Source organism: Neofelis nebulosa, chromosome 14 (genome assembly GCF_028018385.1).
Source record: "Neofelis nebulosa isolate mNeoNeb1 chromosome 14, mNeoNeb1.pri, whole genome shotgun sequence".
NCBI lineage: Eukaryota > Metazoa > Chordata > Mammalia > Carnivora > Felidae > Neofelis > Neofelis nebulosa.
The window spans coordinates 74,651,561-74,664,973 of NC_080795.1; the positions used below are offsets into that span (position 1 = coordinate 74,651,561).

At 50.4% G+C, this 13,413-nt stretch overlaps 2 protein-coding genes across 2 annotated transcripts in view; one reads left to right on the plus strand and one right to left on the minus strand.

Moving 5' to 3' along the window:
• Positions 1 to 7,119, minus strand: part of SLA (Src like adaptor) — an 89,070-nt gene extending 81,951 nt beyond the window's left edge. Inside the window, exon 1 of the mRNA XM_058699133.1 lies at positions 7,102 to 7,119. The gene's annotated coding sequence lies outside the window, so the exon portion shown is untranslated. The remainder of the gene's footprint in view (positions 1 to 7,101) is intronic.
• Positions 1 to 13,413, plus strand: part of TG (thyroglobulin) — a 253,848-nt gene that overhangs the window by 238,625 nt on the left and 1,810 nt on the right. Inside the window, exon 46 of the mRNA XM_058699138.1 lies at positions 12,366 to 12,500. Coding sequence (XP_058555121.1) covers positions 12,366 to 12,500 — 135 coding nt within the window. The remainder of the gene's footprint in view (positions 1 to 12,365; positions 12,501 to 13,413) is intronic.

Below are 13,413 nucleotides of genomic sequence, written 5' to 3' on the forward strand. Positions count from 1 at the left end.
GGGAACAGTGCCTGGATCTGAGATGTGTGTGTGTGTGTGTGTGTGTGTGTGTGTGTGTGTGTGTAGTTATGTGGTTGTGTGTATGTGTGCATGCCGCACCTGGAAGTTTTGATTTCCAAGGCTGTTAACATGAAGAGGAAACATACCAGCTCTGCTCACTGGGGAGATTTGAGGCCAGTCTCCTCTGTATCTGTAGCTGTCTGTTTCAGGAAGAGGGATTTTCAATGATGACTCTAATCCAGGGTTTCTCAACTTGGCACCATTGACATTTCAGGCCGGATGATTCCTTGTGGTAACAGGCTGTCCTGTACCTTGTATGGTATTTAGCATCCCCAGCCTCCCTCACTCAATACCAGAAGCACCTCCATGGTTGGGACAACCAAAAACGTCTCCAGACATTGGCCAGGGTCCCCTGGGGGGGCAAAATCACCCTCTGCCGAGAACCACTGTTGGACTCCACTAAAATGGGGGTTATTACTAACAGCACCTGAAGGGAAGAGACAATCCCTTCCTCAGACTTGATCGACGCAGGACCCCCCTGCCCACAGACAATGCCCCACTGGAGCCCGTTGAGGCAGACCATGGGTGCACCATGGGAACAGAGCATGGCTGGTGTTTCTGTTACCAAGGTGACCCGAAAGGCTGACAAGCCTCTTTCCCATATTCATGCCAGCAGGGCCGGGGCCTGCCGTCCCCTCCAAGTTGGAGGTGCAGGACGATCCCTAGAAGGGCTTGCCCAGCTCTGTCTCTAGGTGCCACTTCCTGAACTCAGCGAGGACTCTTCCCTCCTGCCAGCCTCCTGCTCTTCCTTCTGGTAGACCCTCAGTTGAAGTCCTTCTCTTGACCAGCCCCTTCCAAAGGACACGCCGGTCCCAGTATCTTGTCAGGTGGAGCCCTCTCCGCATTCCTTGTAGCCCATAGCCAAAGGGATGTGGCTTTGCAGCCCATGTGGCTGCAGCCCCTTTGCAGCCAAGGGATGTGGCTTTGCAGATGATTCCTTGCAGCCCATAGCAAAGGGAAGCCACTTCCAGACCCTGTGGCCAGCTCAGGTTTGGGGGACCCTCCCCCCAACCCATCTCTGGGGGCCAAGTCCCAGCAAGTGTGGAAGAGGGCAGTGATTTATTCTCTGGTGTTGCCTGTCCTTAGACGGCTCTACCTAGGTAAGCCACTTACGGTGTGCCTCCGGGCAGGTGACAACCTCCCACAGCTTCTGCTTCCTCATTCGTGTGATGGAGCTCACAATAGCATTGACACAAGTATAGGAGTGTGTCAGGATTAAATAAGGCCGCACATGCAGACTGCCCAGCTAATTCCCCGACATAAAGTTGGCACTTATTAAGTGACTTCCAACACTGTTTAATGGGTTGTGCTAGAAGAATCCACATTGCAGCTGAATAGGTCCCAGGCAAACAACCCCAGAGGAGGTGGTTTCCAGGCACCGGCCCCTGAAAGAGGAGGGGTGGCCACTTCAGAGAGCATATGGGGACCCTTCGTCATAAGATGCCTCCCAGTTCCCACGGAAATTCACCGTGGGGCTGTGTATGGGCTGCTGTGGTTGAGTTGGGTGCTGTGGTCTGGACCTCATTTCATAGTCCTTCGTCCCAGAGCCCTGAGATATCATTCCCACATTTCAACACCACAGAGGACATTTCAGAGACGCGAGTCCTGACTTCTCTCTGAATGGAAGTTGGGGAGGGCTCTTGGAACTGCACCCCGACCCAGGCTCCACGTAGGATGCCAGACAATTCTTTACTTTGGGGAGAAGCAGCTCAGTGGAATGGGAGAAAGCATCCTTTGAAAGGAAATCAGCTGAGGTTTTAATTCCATCTCTCGCGTTCATTAACGGCCTGCCTTCAAGCAAGTTTTTTTTTTTTCTCAGTTTCCCCACCTATAAAATGAGTACAGTTACATCTCCTTCATAGTATGGAGATTCAAGTCGATGTGTGTTAAACATCTGGCATATTCTAGATGTTATGGTTATTTTTGCTTTGGGAACAATAAGTCTCTGAGAAGAAAAAAAAATTCAAAATGACTTAAGAGGCAGCAATGTTCTTCCTTCATGAGATGTCCTGACCCTGGAAAACAAAGTCATAAATTCTGGACTCAAGACATTTTGTGCACCACGACATTTGCATTCTAGACGTGTGTGTGTGCATTCCAGGGGCCTTTAACATTCCAGATTCAAAATATTATCTTTTTAATGGACTGTCTTGTTGAGTTTGTTGGAATTAGCGACCCAAAGAAAATATTAAGTGGCCAGATTCTTGAATGGGGTCCATGGGTCTGGCTACATCCTGGGGAATTGACAAGATTATTTACCAGTAAAGATGGAGGTAAGTCATTTTCTAAAACAGACTCCTCCAGCCTCGTGATCTGGAAGAGGGTGCATGCTGTGTGTCCTCTTTAGCACTGATTCAACAAATATTTACCTATTGCCTTCTATGCCCCAGATCCCCTTCTAGATCCTAGAGACAGAGAAGCCGGCAAGATAGAGAGGGGCTATCCTCTTTATTAACACTACAGTCAGGCTATGGGACTGACGGAGGTCTAAGGATGAGGTGCAAAGAGCAGACAACATGCACATAGTAAGCAGAGTAATTCAGAAAATGGCCCTGGGAAGGAGAAAGGGAAAAGGCTCGACATGTTTGAGGATAAAGAAGGAGGCCAGGAGAATTAAAACTAGAATTACCCTATGACCCAGCAATAGCACTACTAGGAATTTATCCAGGATATAGGAGTGCTGATTGGTAGGGGCACCTGTACCCCAATGTTTATAGCAGCGCTATCAACAATATCCAAATTATGGAAAGAGCCTAGATGTCCATCAACTGATGAATGGATAAAGAAGATGTGAGATATATATATATATATATATATATATATATATATATATATATACTGGAATACTACTCGGAGATGAAAAGGAATGAAATCTTGCCATTTGCAACAACATGGATGGAACTGGAGGGTATTATGCAAAGTGAAATAAGTCAGCAAAAGAAAGCGTGTTTTCACTCATATGTGGAATTTGAGAAACTTAACAGAAGATCATAGGGGAAGGTAAGGAAAAGTAAGTTACAGAGAGGGAGACAAACCATAAGAGACTCTTAAATACAGAGAACAAACTGCAGGTTGATGGGGGTGAGGGGTGGGGGGGGCAGGGAAAATAGGTGATGGGCATTGAGGAGGGCAATGAACACTGGGTGTTTGTTGGGATGAACACTGGGCGTTGTACATAAGTAATGAATTACGGGAATCTACTCCTGAAGCCAAGACCACACTGTATATAGCTAACTTGACAATAAACTATTAAAAAAAAAAATGAAGGAAACCAGGGAGCTGGAGTCTACTGAGGAGAAGGAGGATGGTTGGAGATGTGGGAGACAGGGTCTTGTAGTTCACATAGGCGTTCATATGCTGTGGTAGGCAAAGAGATAGTATTTTATCTGAGTGTGTTGGAAAGGCATTGGGGATTTTTTTTTAATGTTTATTTTTTTTATTTTAAGGGAGAGAGAGTGCACTCAAGCAGGGGAGGGGCAGAGAGAGAGGGAGAGAGAATCCCAAGCATGCCCCACACTGTCCGTGCAGAGTCCCGTGTAGGGCTCGAACTCACGAACCGTGTGAGATCATGACCTGAGCCGAAGTCGGGAGTCAGAGACTCAACCAACTGAGCCACTCGGGTGCCCCTAGCTCACTAGAAACCAGGTGTGTTTCTTTTAATAGAATTGAAACCATGTTATCCAGTGGGATGATCAGTTGGTTAATCAGAAAAGTCCATTAAGACGGGAACTCATGAGAAACGAATCGGGTAGGTGTAGACCTTAAACATTTTATCGTCTCTGTGCACACAAACGTGCGAGCATCCGCCATTCCCTCTGTGCAGGGTCGGAGGCTTGAGTCGGAAAACGCTCCTTTTGAAAGTCTTACAAAACCACAAACATAACGCGTGGCCTATGATTTCCAGCTTTGGTTTCTTGAAAGGGGGGGTCTCTGCGTGATATTTAATTAATTTAATTAAGTTCTGTAATTACCACGACAAAGACAACTGGCACGCACAGGTTTGAGACAAACACAGTTGACTCTTGGGAAACACGTAACTTCCTGGGGAGGATGGACGCACCGGGCCAGGAAGACGCAGTCTTTTCTGAGCAGTAGTTGTTATGTTTTGTGCAGGGAATAAAATGTCCAGGTTACCGGGCGCCTGGCTGGCTCTGCCAGTAGAGCACGGGACTCTTGAGCTCAAGGTTGCGAGTTTGAGACCCATGCTGGGTGTAGAGTTTACTTTAAAAAAATATCAAATGTCTAGGTGAAGGCCCCAGATTCACTGAAAGCTTTGCTTGTAGCACAAGCAAAACAACATATCTTTGCTGGGCTTTCTGGTCTATGGAAGTGTTGCAGGTATTTCTTGGGGGCCGAAGGTGGGATTATATTATTTAAAGTAAATCGGGGTTGGGGCGCCTGGGTGGCGCAGTCGGTTAAGCGTCCGACTTCAGCCAGGTCACGATCTCGCGGTCCGTGAGTTCGAGCCCCGCGTCAGGCTCTGGGCGGATGGCTCGGAGCCTGGAGCCTGTTTCCGATTCTGTGTCTCCCTCTCTCTCTGCCCCTCCCCCGTTCATGCTCTATCTCTCTCTGTCCCAAAAATAAATAAAAAATGTTGAAAAAAAAAAATTTAAAGTAAATCGGGGAGCTCATTTTTAAAGGATTGCCTAGTGAAACTTTTGGTAAAACAAAAGCCATTTGTAAAGCCTGTCGTTGCCTCTCGGCAACTCGTAGGCAGAATAATAATTCATAGGCAGAATCCGAACCTTTGCATATTAGATTGGCCCAAAGAGAAGTGCGCTTACAGGCTTCTACTTGTAAGGTCGTTAACGACGTGTCAACCCCTCCAAAAAAAAAAAGCCTGGGAAACAGAAGGATTCCATTCCTCCTTGTTCCTGAATTTTCTGTAGGAGGAAGTTATTTAGAGATGCCGGCTAAAGATAAGAAAGGGAGTATATTTTACGGGATGAGGTCAACAAACTTCCTCCTGCCGACAGAACAACAGGGGTTGAAATCTCTGGAACAACAGGCTCTCAGATCCGTTGATCAGATGGACTGGAGCAGGGAGCCTGTCCACAGCACAAGCCTCTTAACCCATGGTCGGTACAAGAGCCACCTTTGCGATGCAGATCCGTGGCTTGTTCGTGGTAGGAAAGATCCTCCCTACTCGCTCTCTATAGCTTGAGGGGAGCCCAGCTCAGATCTTTCCCTCGGAGTATACCACCTCCTTGGTCATTATGCTCCCTGATCAGCCCCAAAGGGCCACGGATGATGACTCCCCTGCACCGGAAACAGAGCTCAAGTCAGGAGCTTGTGCGATGACTCATCTCTGAACTGTAGCTTTTGGCTGGCCAGACTGCAGGCCTGGAGTCCACACCAGCAGGACTGAAGATATCAGGATGGCTGAATGGGAAGCCTGGGCAGCATGGTGTAAAGAGCACCAACCCTCTGCCCTTCCTGGACAAATGCAGCAACCCCGTGGTTTCTCAGTTCCGGTCTCCCCGCTCCCATACCATTTCAGGAATGCTTCTGGAAGAAACACAGCTTGCAGCTTGCTTGCTTAGAAGCCGCTGATGTCCCCCAACCCCTTGAAGGTGTGGCCCTCGATTCCTCTGGCCTCGGTTCTCACCCCTTTCACAGAACTGGAGCCTGCAGGACCTTAGTGAGTGAGTTTAGTGGTTCCTAGGCTTTTGGTTTTCCCGGACCAGGAAAAATCCCCATTTCGCTCTTCAGCATGGGGCGCTTCTCAGTACAATCGACGAGACCCAAAGCTCTGGGGACTCTGCTGCCTGCTGCAGACCCCGGTCTGCCCCCACTCCCTCTGTGCCCGACCCCCGTCCGTGTCTGTTCCCACAGAAGCCACCCCATGACTTCCCACGCTCTGAGTCTCTGCTCCAAAGGCCCTTCCCGGCCGAGCCCACTCGCTAAACCCCTACTCCCTGACTTTCCACAGACTCCTCTCCTGAGACAGTGGGTTTGCTTCTCTCTCCCTTCTTGTGAGGCTTTGTAAACACTTTCCTCATTTGATATCTATCTGTCATACCCACAACACCTCTGAAAAATGGCAGCTTGTCTGCGTTTCCTCTTTAGCTGTGAGCTCTGTGCCACATGGCTGATCCCCAGCCCCTGTTCAGGGCACCCCCCGCAGCAGGCATTCGGCAAATGTGACTCGAGGACAGTCTTGTGCTGGCGTCCTGTGTTTTGCCATCATCCCCACTGAACTGTTTTCACACCCTGTGACTGAAACATAACGCTCATAGTCGTCCCCGGGACATGTGGCCCATCAGTTCCTCCCACACTCTGGCTGAACATAGCACCACGGACGTCAGCAACGGTACCTTTTCCTTGGATGGCAATTTGGAACTTTTGGAGGGATCTCCATCCTCTACAGTCTCTGAGCATCCAGAGGAAGGCTGAACAGAGATGACCAGACCCATTTTACAGATAGGAAGACCGAGGCTCAGAGGGTCAGCAGGGGAAGCGGGGTTTGAGCCCAGCTCACCGGGCTCGGGGCCAGGATCTCTCCTAGTCCCCATGCCCACATGTGACAGTGAAAAGATCCAGACCTGGCTTGAGCCTGGGACGAGTAACTCTCAGGTGAGGGGAAGTCCAGACGGTTATAACCAAAGACAGCAAATGACAGCTAAAAGTTTGGGGCGCTTGGGTGGCTCAGTCGGTTAAGCGTCCGACTTCGGCTCAGGTCATGATCTCGCGGTTTGTGGGTTCGAGCCCCGCGTTGGGCTCTGTGCCGACAGCTCGGAGCCTGGAGCCTGCTTCGGATTCTGTCTCCCTCACTCTCTCTGCCCCTCCCCTGCTCACGCTCTGTCTTTGTCTCAAAAATAAATATACGTAAATAAATAAATAAATAAATAAATAAATAATAAAAATAAAGGAACGCCGGGCAGGGCCACTTGCCTGCACAACCAAACCCCAGGTTTGGGTGTATGATTTCTCAGTGATCACACACAGAGCAGAGAAGCCCAATAAGTATGTGCGAACGGTCAGCGCGAACAGTCAGCCCATGGCACCATGGCTGCTCAGCTAACCAGCTCCTCCTTTTACCTTGTCAGTCCCTGGAGTGTTCTTCCGCGTCTCCCTCTGCTGACGCGGACGCGGAATCCAAATCTCGTCTTCTCCCTCCAGAGAGTCCTGGGGCTCTCAGCCGTGGCCCAGAGTCCTCTGATCCTCAGTGCCCTCTTCCACGGCTCCCACTGTCTGACCTGCCTCCAGATGTCTGCCTTAAACTGCTCAAAATAACTCCAGCATCCTGATAACGATCGGCTCCGCTAAGGAAAAAACAAAGCAGAAGTCCTCAGCCACAACAGCCTCTCAAACTAAACAGAGCAGATGGGCTGGAAGACCAGGCCTTTTCCCAAAAGCAGTGCTCCGTGACCTGCTGGGGTCGCTGACAGTGGCAGGCTGGAGGTGACCCGCACCTGTTCCCAACAGCTGTCTTTTCCCAACCCCGAGCTCCAGGACGTCACCTTGGTGGTCTGAGGTTCTCTATGGCAGCGTTGCTGACAGTATGGAAATCGGCAAAAGGCAATCGTTAAACCTTAGCCAGCACACCACTGGCACCGATCTTGAGAAGGTGAGGAGGGCGATGGAGCCCCTCCCAAGGAAGGCGACGGAGCCCCTCCCAAGGAAGGCGATGGAGCCCCTCCCAAGGAAGCATCAATATACAGTGTCACACCGTTTCACGTATAATTTCGAGGAACTCACGGCCCCCCGGGACCCTACAATGGAACTCTCAGGTTAAAGGCCCCATGCGTAAGTGTTCAGGTGTTTCTCAAAGCTAGAGAGGAAAAGGGAATGAGTAGATGAGCCAGAGACTGAGCAAGAGATTTGAAATCTTTTTAATTAACTGATTAATTAATTTTGAAAGAGAGAGAGAGCATGAGCAGGGGAGGGACAGAGAGAGAGGGAGAGAGATAATCTTAAGCAGGCTCTGCACCATCAACACAGAGCCCGACTCATGAACTGTGAGGTTTAAGACCTGAGCCGAAACCAAGAGTCAGACGTTTAGCTGACTGAGCCACCCAGGTGCCCCGAGAGATTTGAAATATTTTATTGCCACACCTCACTTGATGTTTGGAAGCATGACTGTGTCACCATTTTACAGAGGAGGACACTGAGGCCCAGAAAGTTTATGCATTCTGTCCAAGACTTCACGGATCCTAGCTGATTGAGCTGGGATTTGAACTCTGCTCTCGACGCTATTGGGAACAAAGCTTTGCTTGGAAGAAATGAATAGCAGACAAGGCTGCTGTGGTAGGCAGAACCCTCAACATGGCCCCTCTACATGACCACACCCTAGTCCCCACAACCTGTGACTCTGTTACCTTCCATGGCAAAGGGACTTGGCAGATGTGGTTAAGATTCCTGAGATGGGGGATTATTCGGGGTTATCCTGGTGGGCCCCATGTAAGGACATGAGTCCTTCAGAGCGGGAGCGGGAGGGAGAGGACCATGTCAGAGCAGGCTGGCTCTGATGGTAGAGGAAGGAGGCCATCAGCAGTGGCCTCCAGAGCTCCGAGTGGCCTTCAGTTGACAGCGAGGCAGAAAATGGGAACTGTGTCCTCCACCTCAAGGAGCCCAGTTCTGTCACAGCCAGTGAGCAGGAGGCAGATTTCTCCCTCGGAGCCTCCAGGGGGAACAAAGCCAGCTGACGCCTTGATTTTAGCCCAGTGAGACCCATGCCGGAACTTTGAACTCTGGAAACGATGAGAGAGTATGTTTGTGTTGTTTTAAGCCACTGAGTTTGTGGTCATTTCTCAGGGAAGCCACGGAAAGTTCATCCGGTCACTTCCCTGAAGGACCTCTCAGAAACAGGCCGCATCCCTCCCACACTGTAGGGGAAGGGGCAGGCCCTGGTGTGGCAGCAGAAGGGAGAGGGCGTCACCTACTAATGCCAAGCTACCCTGGTGCCTCTGCAGCCCACACAGGAGTGGGTAGCCCCTGGGGGTGTAACGAGGCCAGTGCTCAGCCGGCTTTGGGATCACAAACCCGGCGTAGGTCTGGCATCGCCACTTCCCAGTGTGGGGCCCTGGCGAGAAAATGGCCTCTCGGAACCTAAGTTTCTTCCAATGTAAACACTCTGCAAATTACTCCAAGAACATCTACTCTCAGGGCCCTCGAGATAACTGGGGGTGAAGGGAACCCATCAGCTACCAAGAGTGGCTACGGGAGAGGTGATTTTTATTGCCGTCAATTCTATCTTCCTGGCTTTTTTTTTTTTTCTTCGTGTTCCTTTTTCCCTCTGAGTCTTACAACATCACTGAGAAGCTAGGCCATTAGTACTTTTCAGTGACCCTCAGCCCCTGCACACAAGTAGATGGAGAACTGGATTTGGGGTCTGGGGGATTCAGCTGGCGGCATCCTGGGTCATCTCCTGGGAAATGTACGGATGATAACATTTATGTCCTTGGCGGGTCCCGAGTGTTGGATGGTCAGAAGCCCACTCTGGTACCTGGCACAACTTCGTGCTCAGGAAATGGCAACTGGAAACAGGCACTGAGTCGAGCTGGCTGTAAACAGGTGACCTCGGCCACCGCAGACTCTGGGCTTTTGTGTGCATTTGACCGAGTGCAGTACACAAATACTTCTGGGCATTGGACGAGGGACTTAGCCCTTTGGGTGCCAGGATGTATAAATATTCATGCCGCTACCCCCTTCCTGTCCCCCTGCTTGGGAATAAGATGAAAACCGTCCCTAAGTGGGTGTGGGGTGCCTAACACTGTTCGCAGAGAGACACTACACTCTGTGGTTGAAGTTCCCCTCCTAACCGCGTGCCGTTAGCCCTGTTGGTCTCGCGGGGTCTCCCGTCTCTTCCGTGGCCCCTTCCAGTGTGGAGCCCAGTGCTGACACACAACAACCAAGATCATAACACTACCCGGCTCTCGTCAAAGCACTTGGAACTGGCTCGCACGTGGCTGGTTCGGTCTGGTGTTTCATGATAAGCAAACTAAAACCCAAGTTGAGTGACTCATCCAGGGTTACTCGGGCAGTAAGTGACAGAGCTGACTCAGCAGAGTGACTCAGCCCCATGTCGTTCCCTCCATGCCCTGCTGACAGCCATGTGTGCACTTGGTGATCGTGCTTATGGTCCCAGGAAGGATTCCAGCCCTTGAGACCCCTCGAGGTCCCCAGGCGAGGCTAGGTACCTGGGCGTCAGGCCCAGCCCTGTCCCTGTTGGTCACCCTAGTTCTTGGCCTGTGCAAGGGAGGGACTACAGGGAAAGTACTTTGTTGGCCTGAAATGTTCCCTTTTATACCCTTGAACTTGAGGGTCCTGCCTCCCAGTCTCAGGAATAACCACCACGAATCCCTCTGATTCATGGCCAGAGCCATGCTGTCCACAAAACATCGTGCCTGCCCTCAGAGTGAGTTAACCTCCACCCAAACCACCTGTATCTGGGAGCCAGCTAGCCCAAGCCCTTTCCCAGCACATGCGTCCAGTGGGCGTCTTCCTGTCATACCAGCACAGATGAGAACCACTGGTGACACTCTGTGCCCATGGCCAGAAACTCTGCTATTAGCTTGACAATGGTGATTACATACGAAGCAGAAGGGTGGATACCTTTCAAGTCCTTACTACATGTGCCACCTTATTCCAATCTTTACAATGACCCCACAAAGCCGGTATTTATGCACCTGCTCCAAAGCATGGAATCAGGGAGGCCATGTAACTTGCCAGAGGTCACCGGCTTGGAGTGGGGAGGACTCAGACCTGGGGTGGTGCCACTGGGCTGCATGCCCCCCATTAGCTCATGCCCCTGGCAGTGCTCTTGAGCTGACTCCACTCTTCAATTCACTGCGTGTCTCTGGGTAAGTCAGGAAACGTCTCTGGACTTCGTTTCCTTCATCTGTAGAATTAGAATTGGCTCTTGTGATAATCTGTGGCCGACTACAAGGTTAGAGAGTGCAGTCTCCACACAAGACCACGCTTACTTCTGACACCAAGTGCAAATTCAAGGGCCTCCCCAAACCACCCTCAGGCTTGATTATTCTCTAGAAAGACTCACAGACCTCACTGAAAACTGCTAGACTCATTGTTACATCATACAGGGAAAGAAGTGAATTCAGACCAAAGGAAGAGCCCAGGAGCGTTCCAATGCAGAGCCCCACAGTCCTGTCTTTGTGGAGTCAGGAAGGGTCACTCTCCTGATGTGTGACAATGCCCACAAGGTAGCACGAACCAGAGAGGCTCACCCAAACTTGGTGTTCAGAGGTTTTATTAGAGCCCAGTTACATAGGCATGATTGATTGATTGATTGATTGACTGCCTATGGTTGATCTCAGGCTCCACTGATACCATGTGGCCTATATCCCCCACCCTAAGTCACATGGTCTTTTGGCATGACCTGTCCCCACCCTAAGACTGTCAAGTGTGAGCACGTTTATGGAAAATCCAGTGCAATTAGCCTCTGCACTAAACAGAGGTATGATCACAGGGCACAAAGGCCAGACTTCTCTTTGGGGAAAGTCAAGTTCTTTACTACACAGCTGTGAAGTCCCTTCTAGCTTTTTCACTGTGACACTCTCCCAGGGTTCACCCCCATGGACCCGAGTACCCCTAAGCTGGTCTCCCCAAGGCCAGCCCCAGCCCAGTCCACTCAAACATCTCATCTGGCCTCTAAATCCTTATTCTCTCCTGCATGCTGCTTATTAGATGTTCAATTCAGTCATAGTATATATTTATTGACCAGCCAGCAATGGTGTGTCAGGCACTGGTCTAGGCTATATGGATGAAAGTCATCCTTGAAAAGGTGTGCAAGTATAAGTCGTATGAACAAGGGCTAACACAAAGAAGGGACTCAAATTACAGACTATTTTTTAGTATTTATTTTTGAGAGAGAGAGCGACAGAGCATGAGTGGGGGAGGGGCAGGGAGAGAGGGAGACACAGAATCCGAAGCAGGCTCCAGGCTCCGAACTGTCAGCACAGAGCCCGATGTGGGGCTCGAACCCACAAACCGTGAGATCATGACCTGAGCCGAAGTCGGCTGCTTAACCAACTGAGCCACCCAGGTGCCCCTACAGGCTATTTTGAACAAACGAATGTTCCATTGACATTGCAAATGTCATGGTTGGAAGTTTCCAGAGAGGTGATTGCTCAGCTTTGGGTCCACTTCAGCCAACAGATGTGGGCCGCCATTGGACTAAAGGCCAAACCAAATCTTAACTAAACAAACCAAGCACGGAATCCTACACGTAAACAGAAAAAAGTCTTCATTTGGGGAGGAATGTTGGTTTTCGGGTTGTTTGGCTTTTCCAGAAGTTTACGATTCCTTTAACTGTTGCTTCTTATTTCCGTGTGTTTTCTCAGCCTGGAGTTGCTGGCAGATGTTCAGTATGCCTTCGGCCTTCCCTTCCACCCTACCTACGAGGGGCAGTTTACTCTGGAGGAGAAAAGCCTGTCACTGAAAATCATGCAATTCTTGTCCAACTTCATCCGATCCGGGTGAGTGGACGGCCTGTGCCTGCTTCTGCCATCACGCCTCCCTCCCTCCCTTTGAACCCTTTGCATTGGCGGACTCCCTCTACCCCACCCCCCAGCCTTTGTGGTCACCTGCCACTGGGCTCCCTGTCTCAATCCCCCTCTTCTAGCCAAAGCTACCTCTGTGTAGATTAACCTCGGTGAAGGGACGCTCCAGTCACGCGCTCCCTTATTCAGCCGCGTGTGACGCCTCGAGATCAGGGTTCCTGGAGCTCAGTGCTATGGACACTGGGGCAGGATAAGTCTTCGTGGTGAGGGCGTCCTGTGCATTGCTGGCTAGTCAGCACCTTCTCTGGTCTCCCACCGCAAGAGGACGGTAACCCCTCCCCCCAGGCATGAGAACAAAATATCTCAGTGCCAAATGTCTCCTGGAATACATAGTCACCCCAAGTTGAGAAGCACTGTCTTAGATTCTCAAATTCAGTTAAAATATTCAAGACCCTTCCTTATCGACCCTTGCATCCCCTCACCCCTCTGTTCTAGCCCAAGTACCATGCTCACTGTCCCCACTTCCAAAATTGGTTCCTCCCCCCCCACACACACACACACCTTTATGTCCTGGCCAGACATGCTCTGGCCACCTAGCATAGTACTCAGGCCCCTGGGAAGGGAAAAGGGGAAAAAGTCAGGTTTCATCCGTAAACCACACACAGTCTGAAACCTAAAGCCCAACCGAATTAAAAGGGCAAAGTTGAACTTTGTATAGTTTGTTGTAGGAGTTGAGCGGAAAGACAGTTCTTTTAATTCAGATTTAGAAAATGTATGGCTGGAGACGTGACAGTGGAGTGGGGCCTGGAAGAATCGCAGGATGTTCAGACACAGGATGCCAGCCCAAAGAAGGCACCTTCAGGTTGAAGGGATGAGAAACACCTTGTTT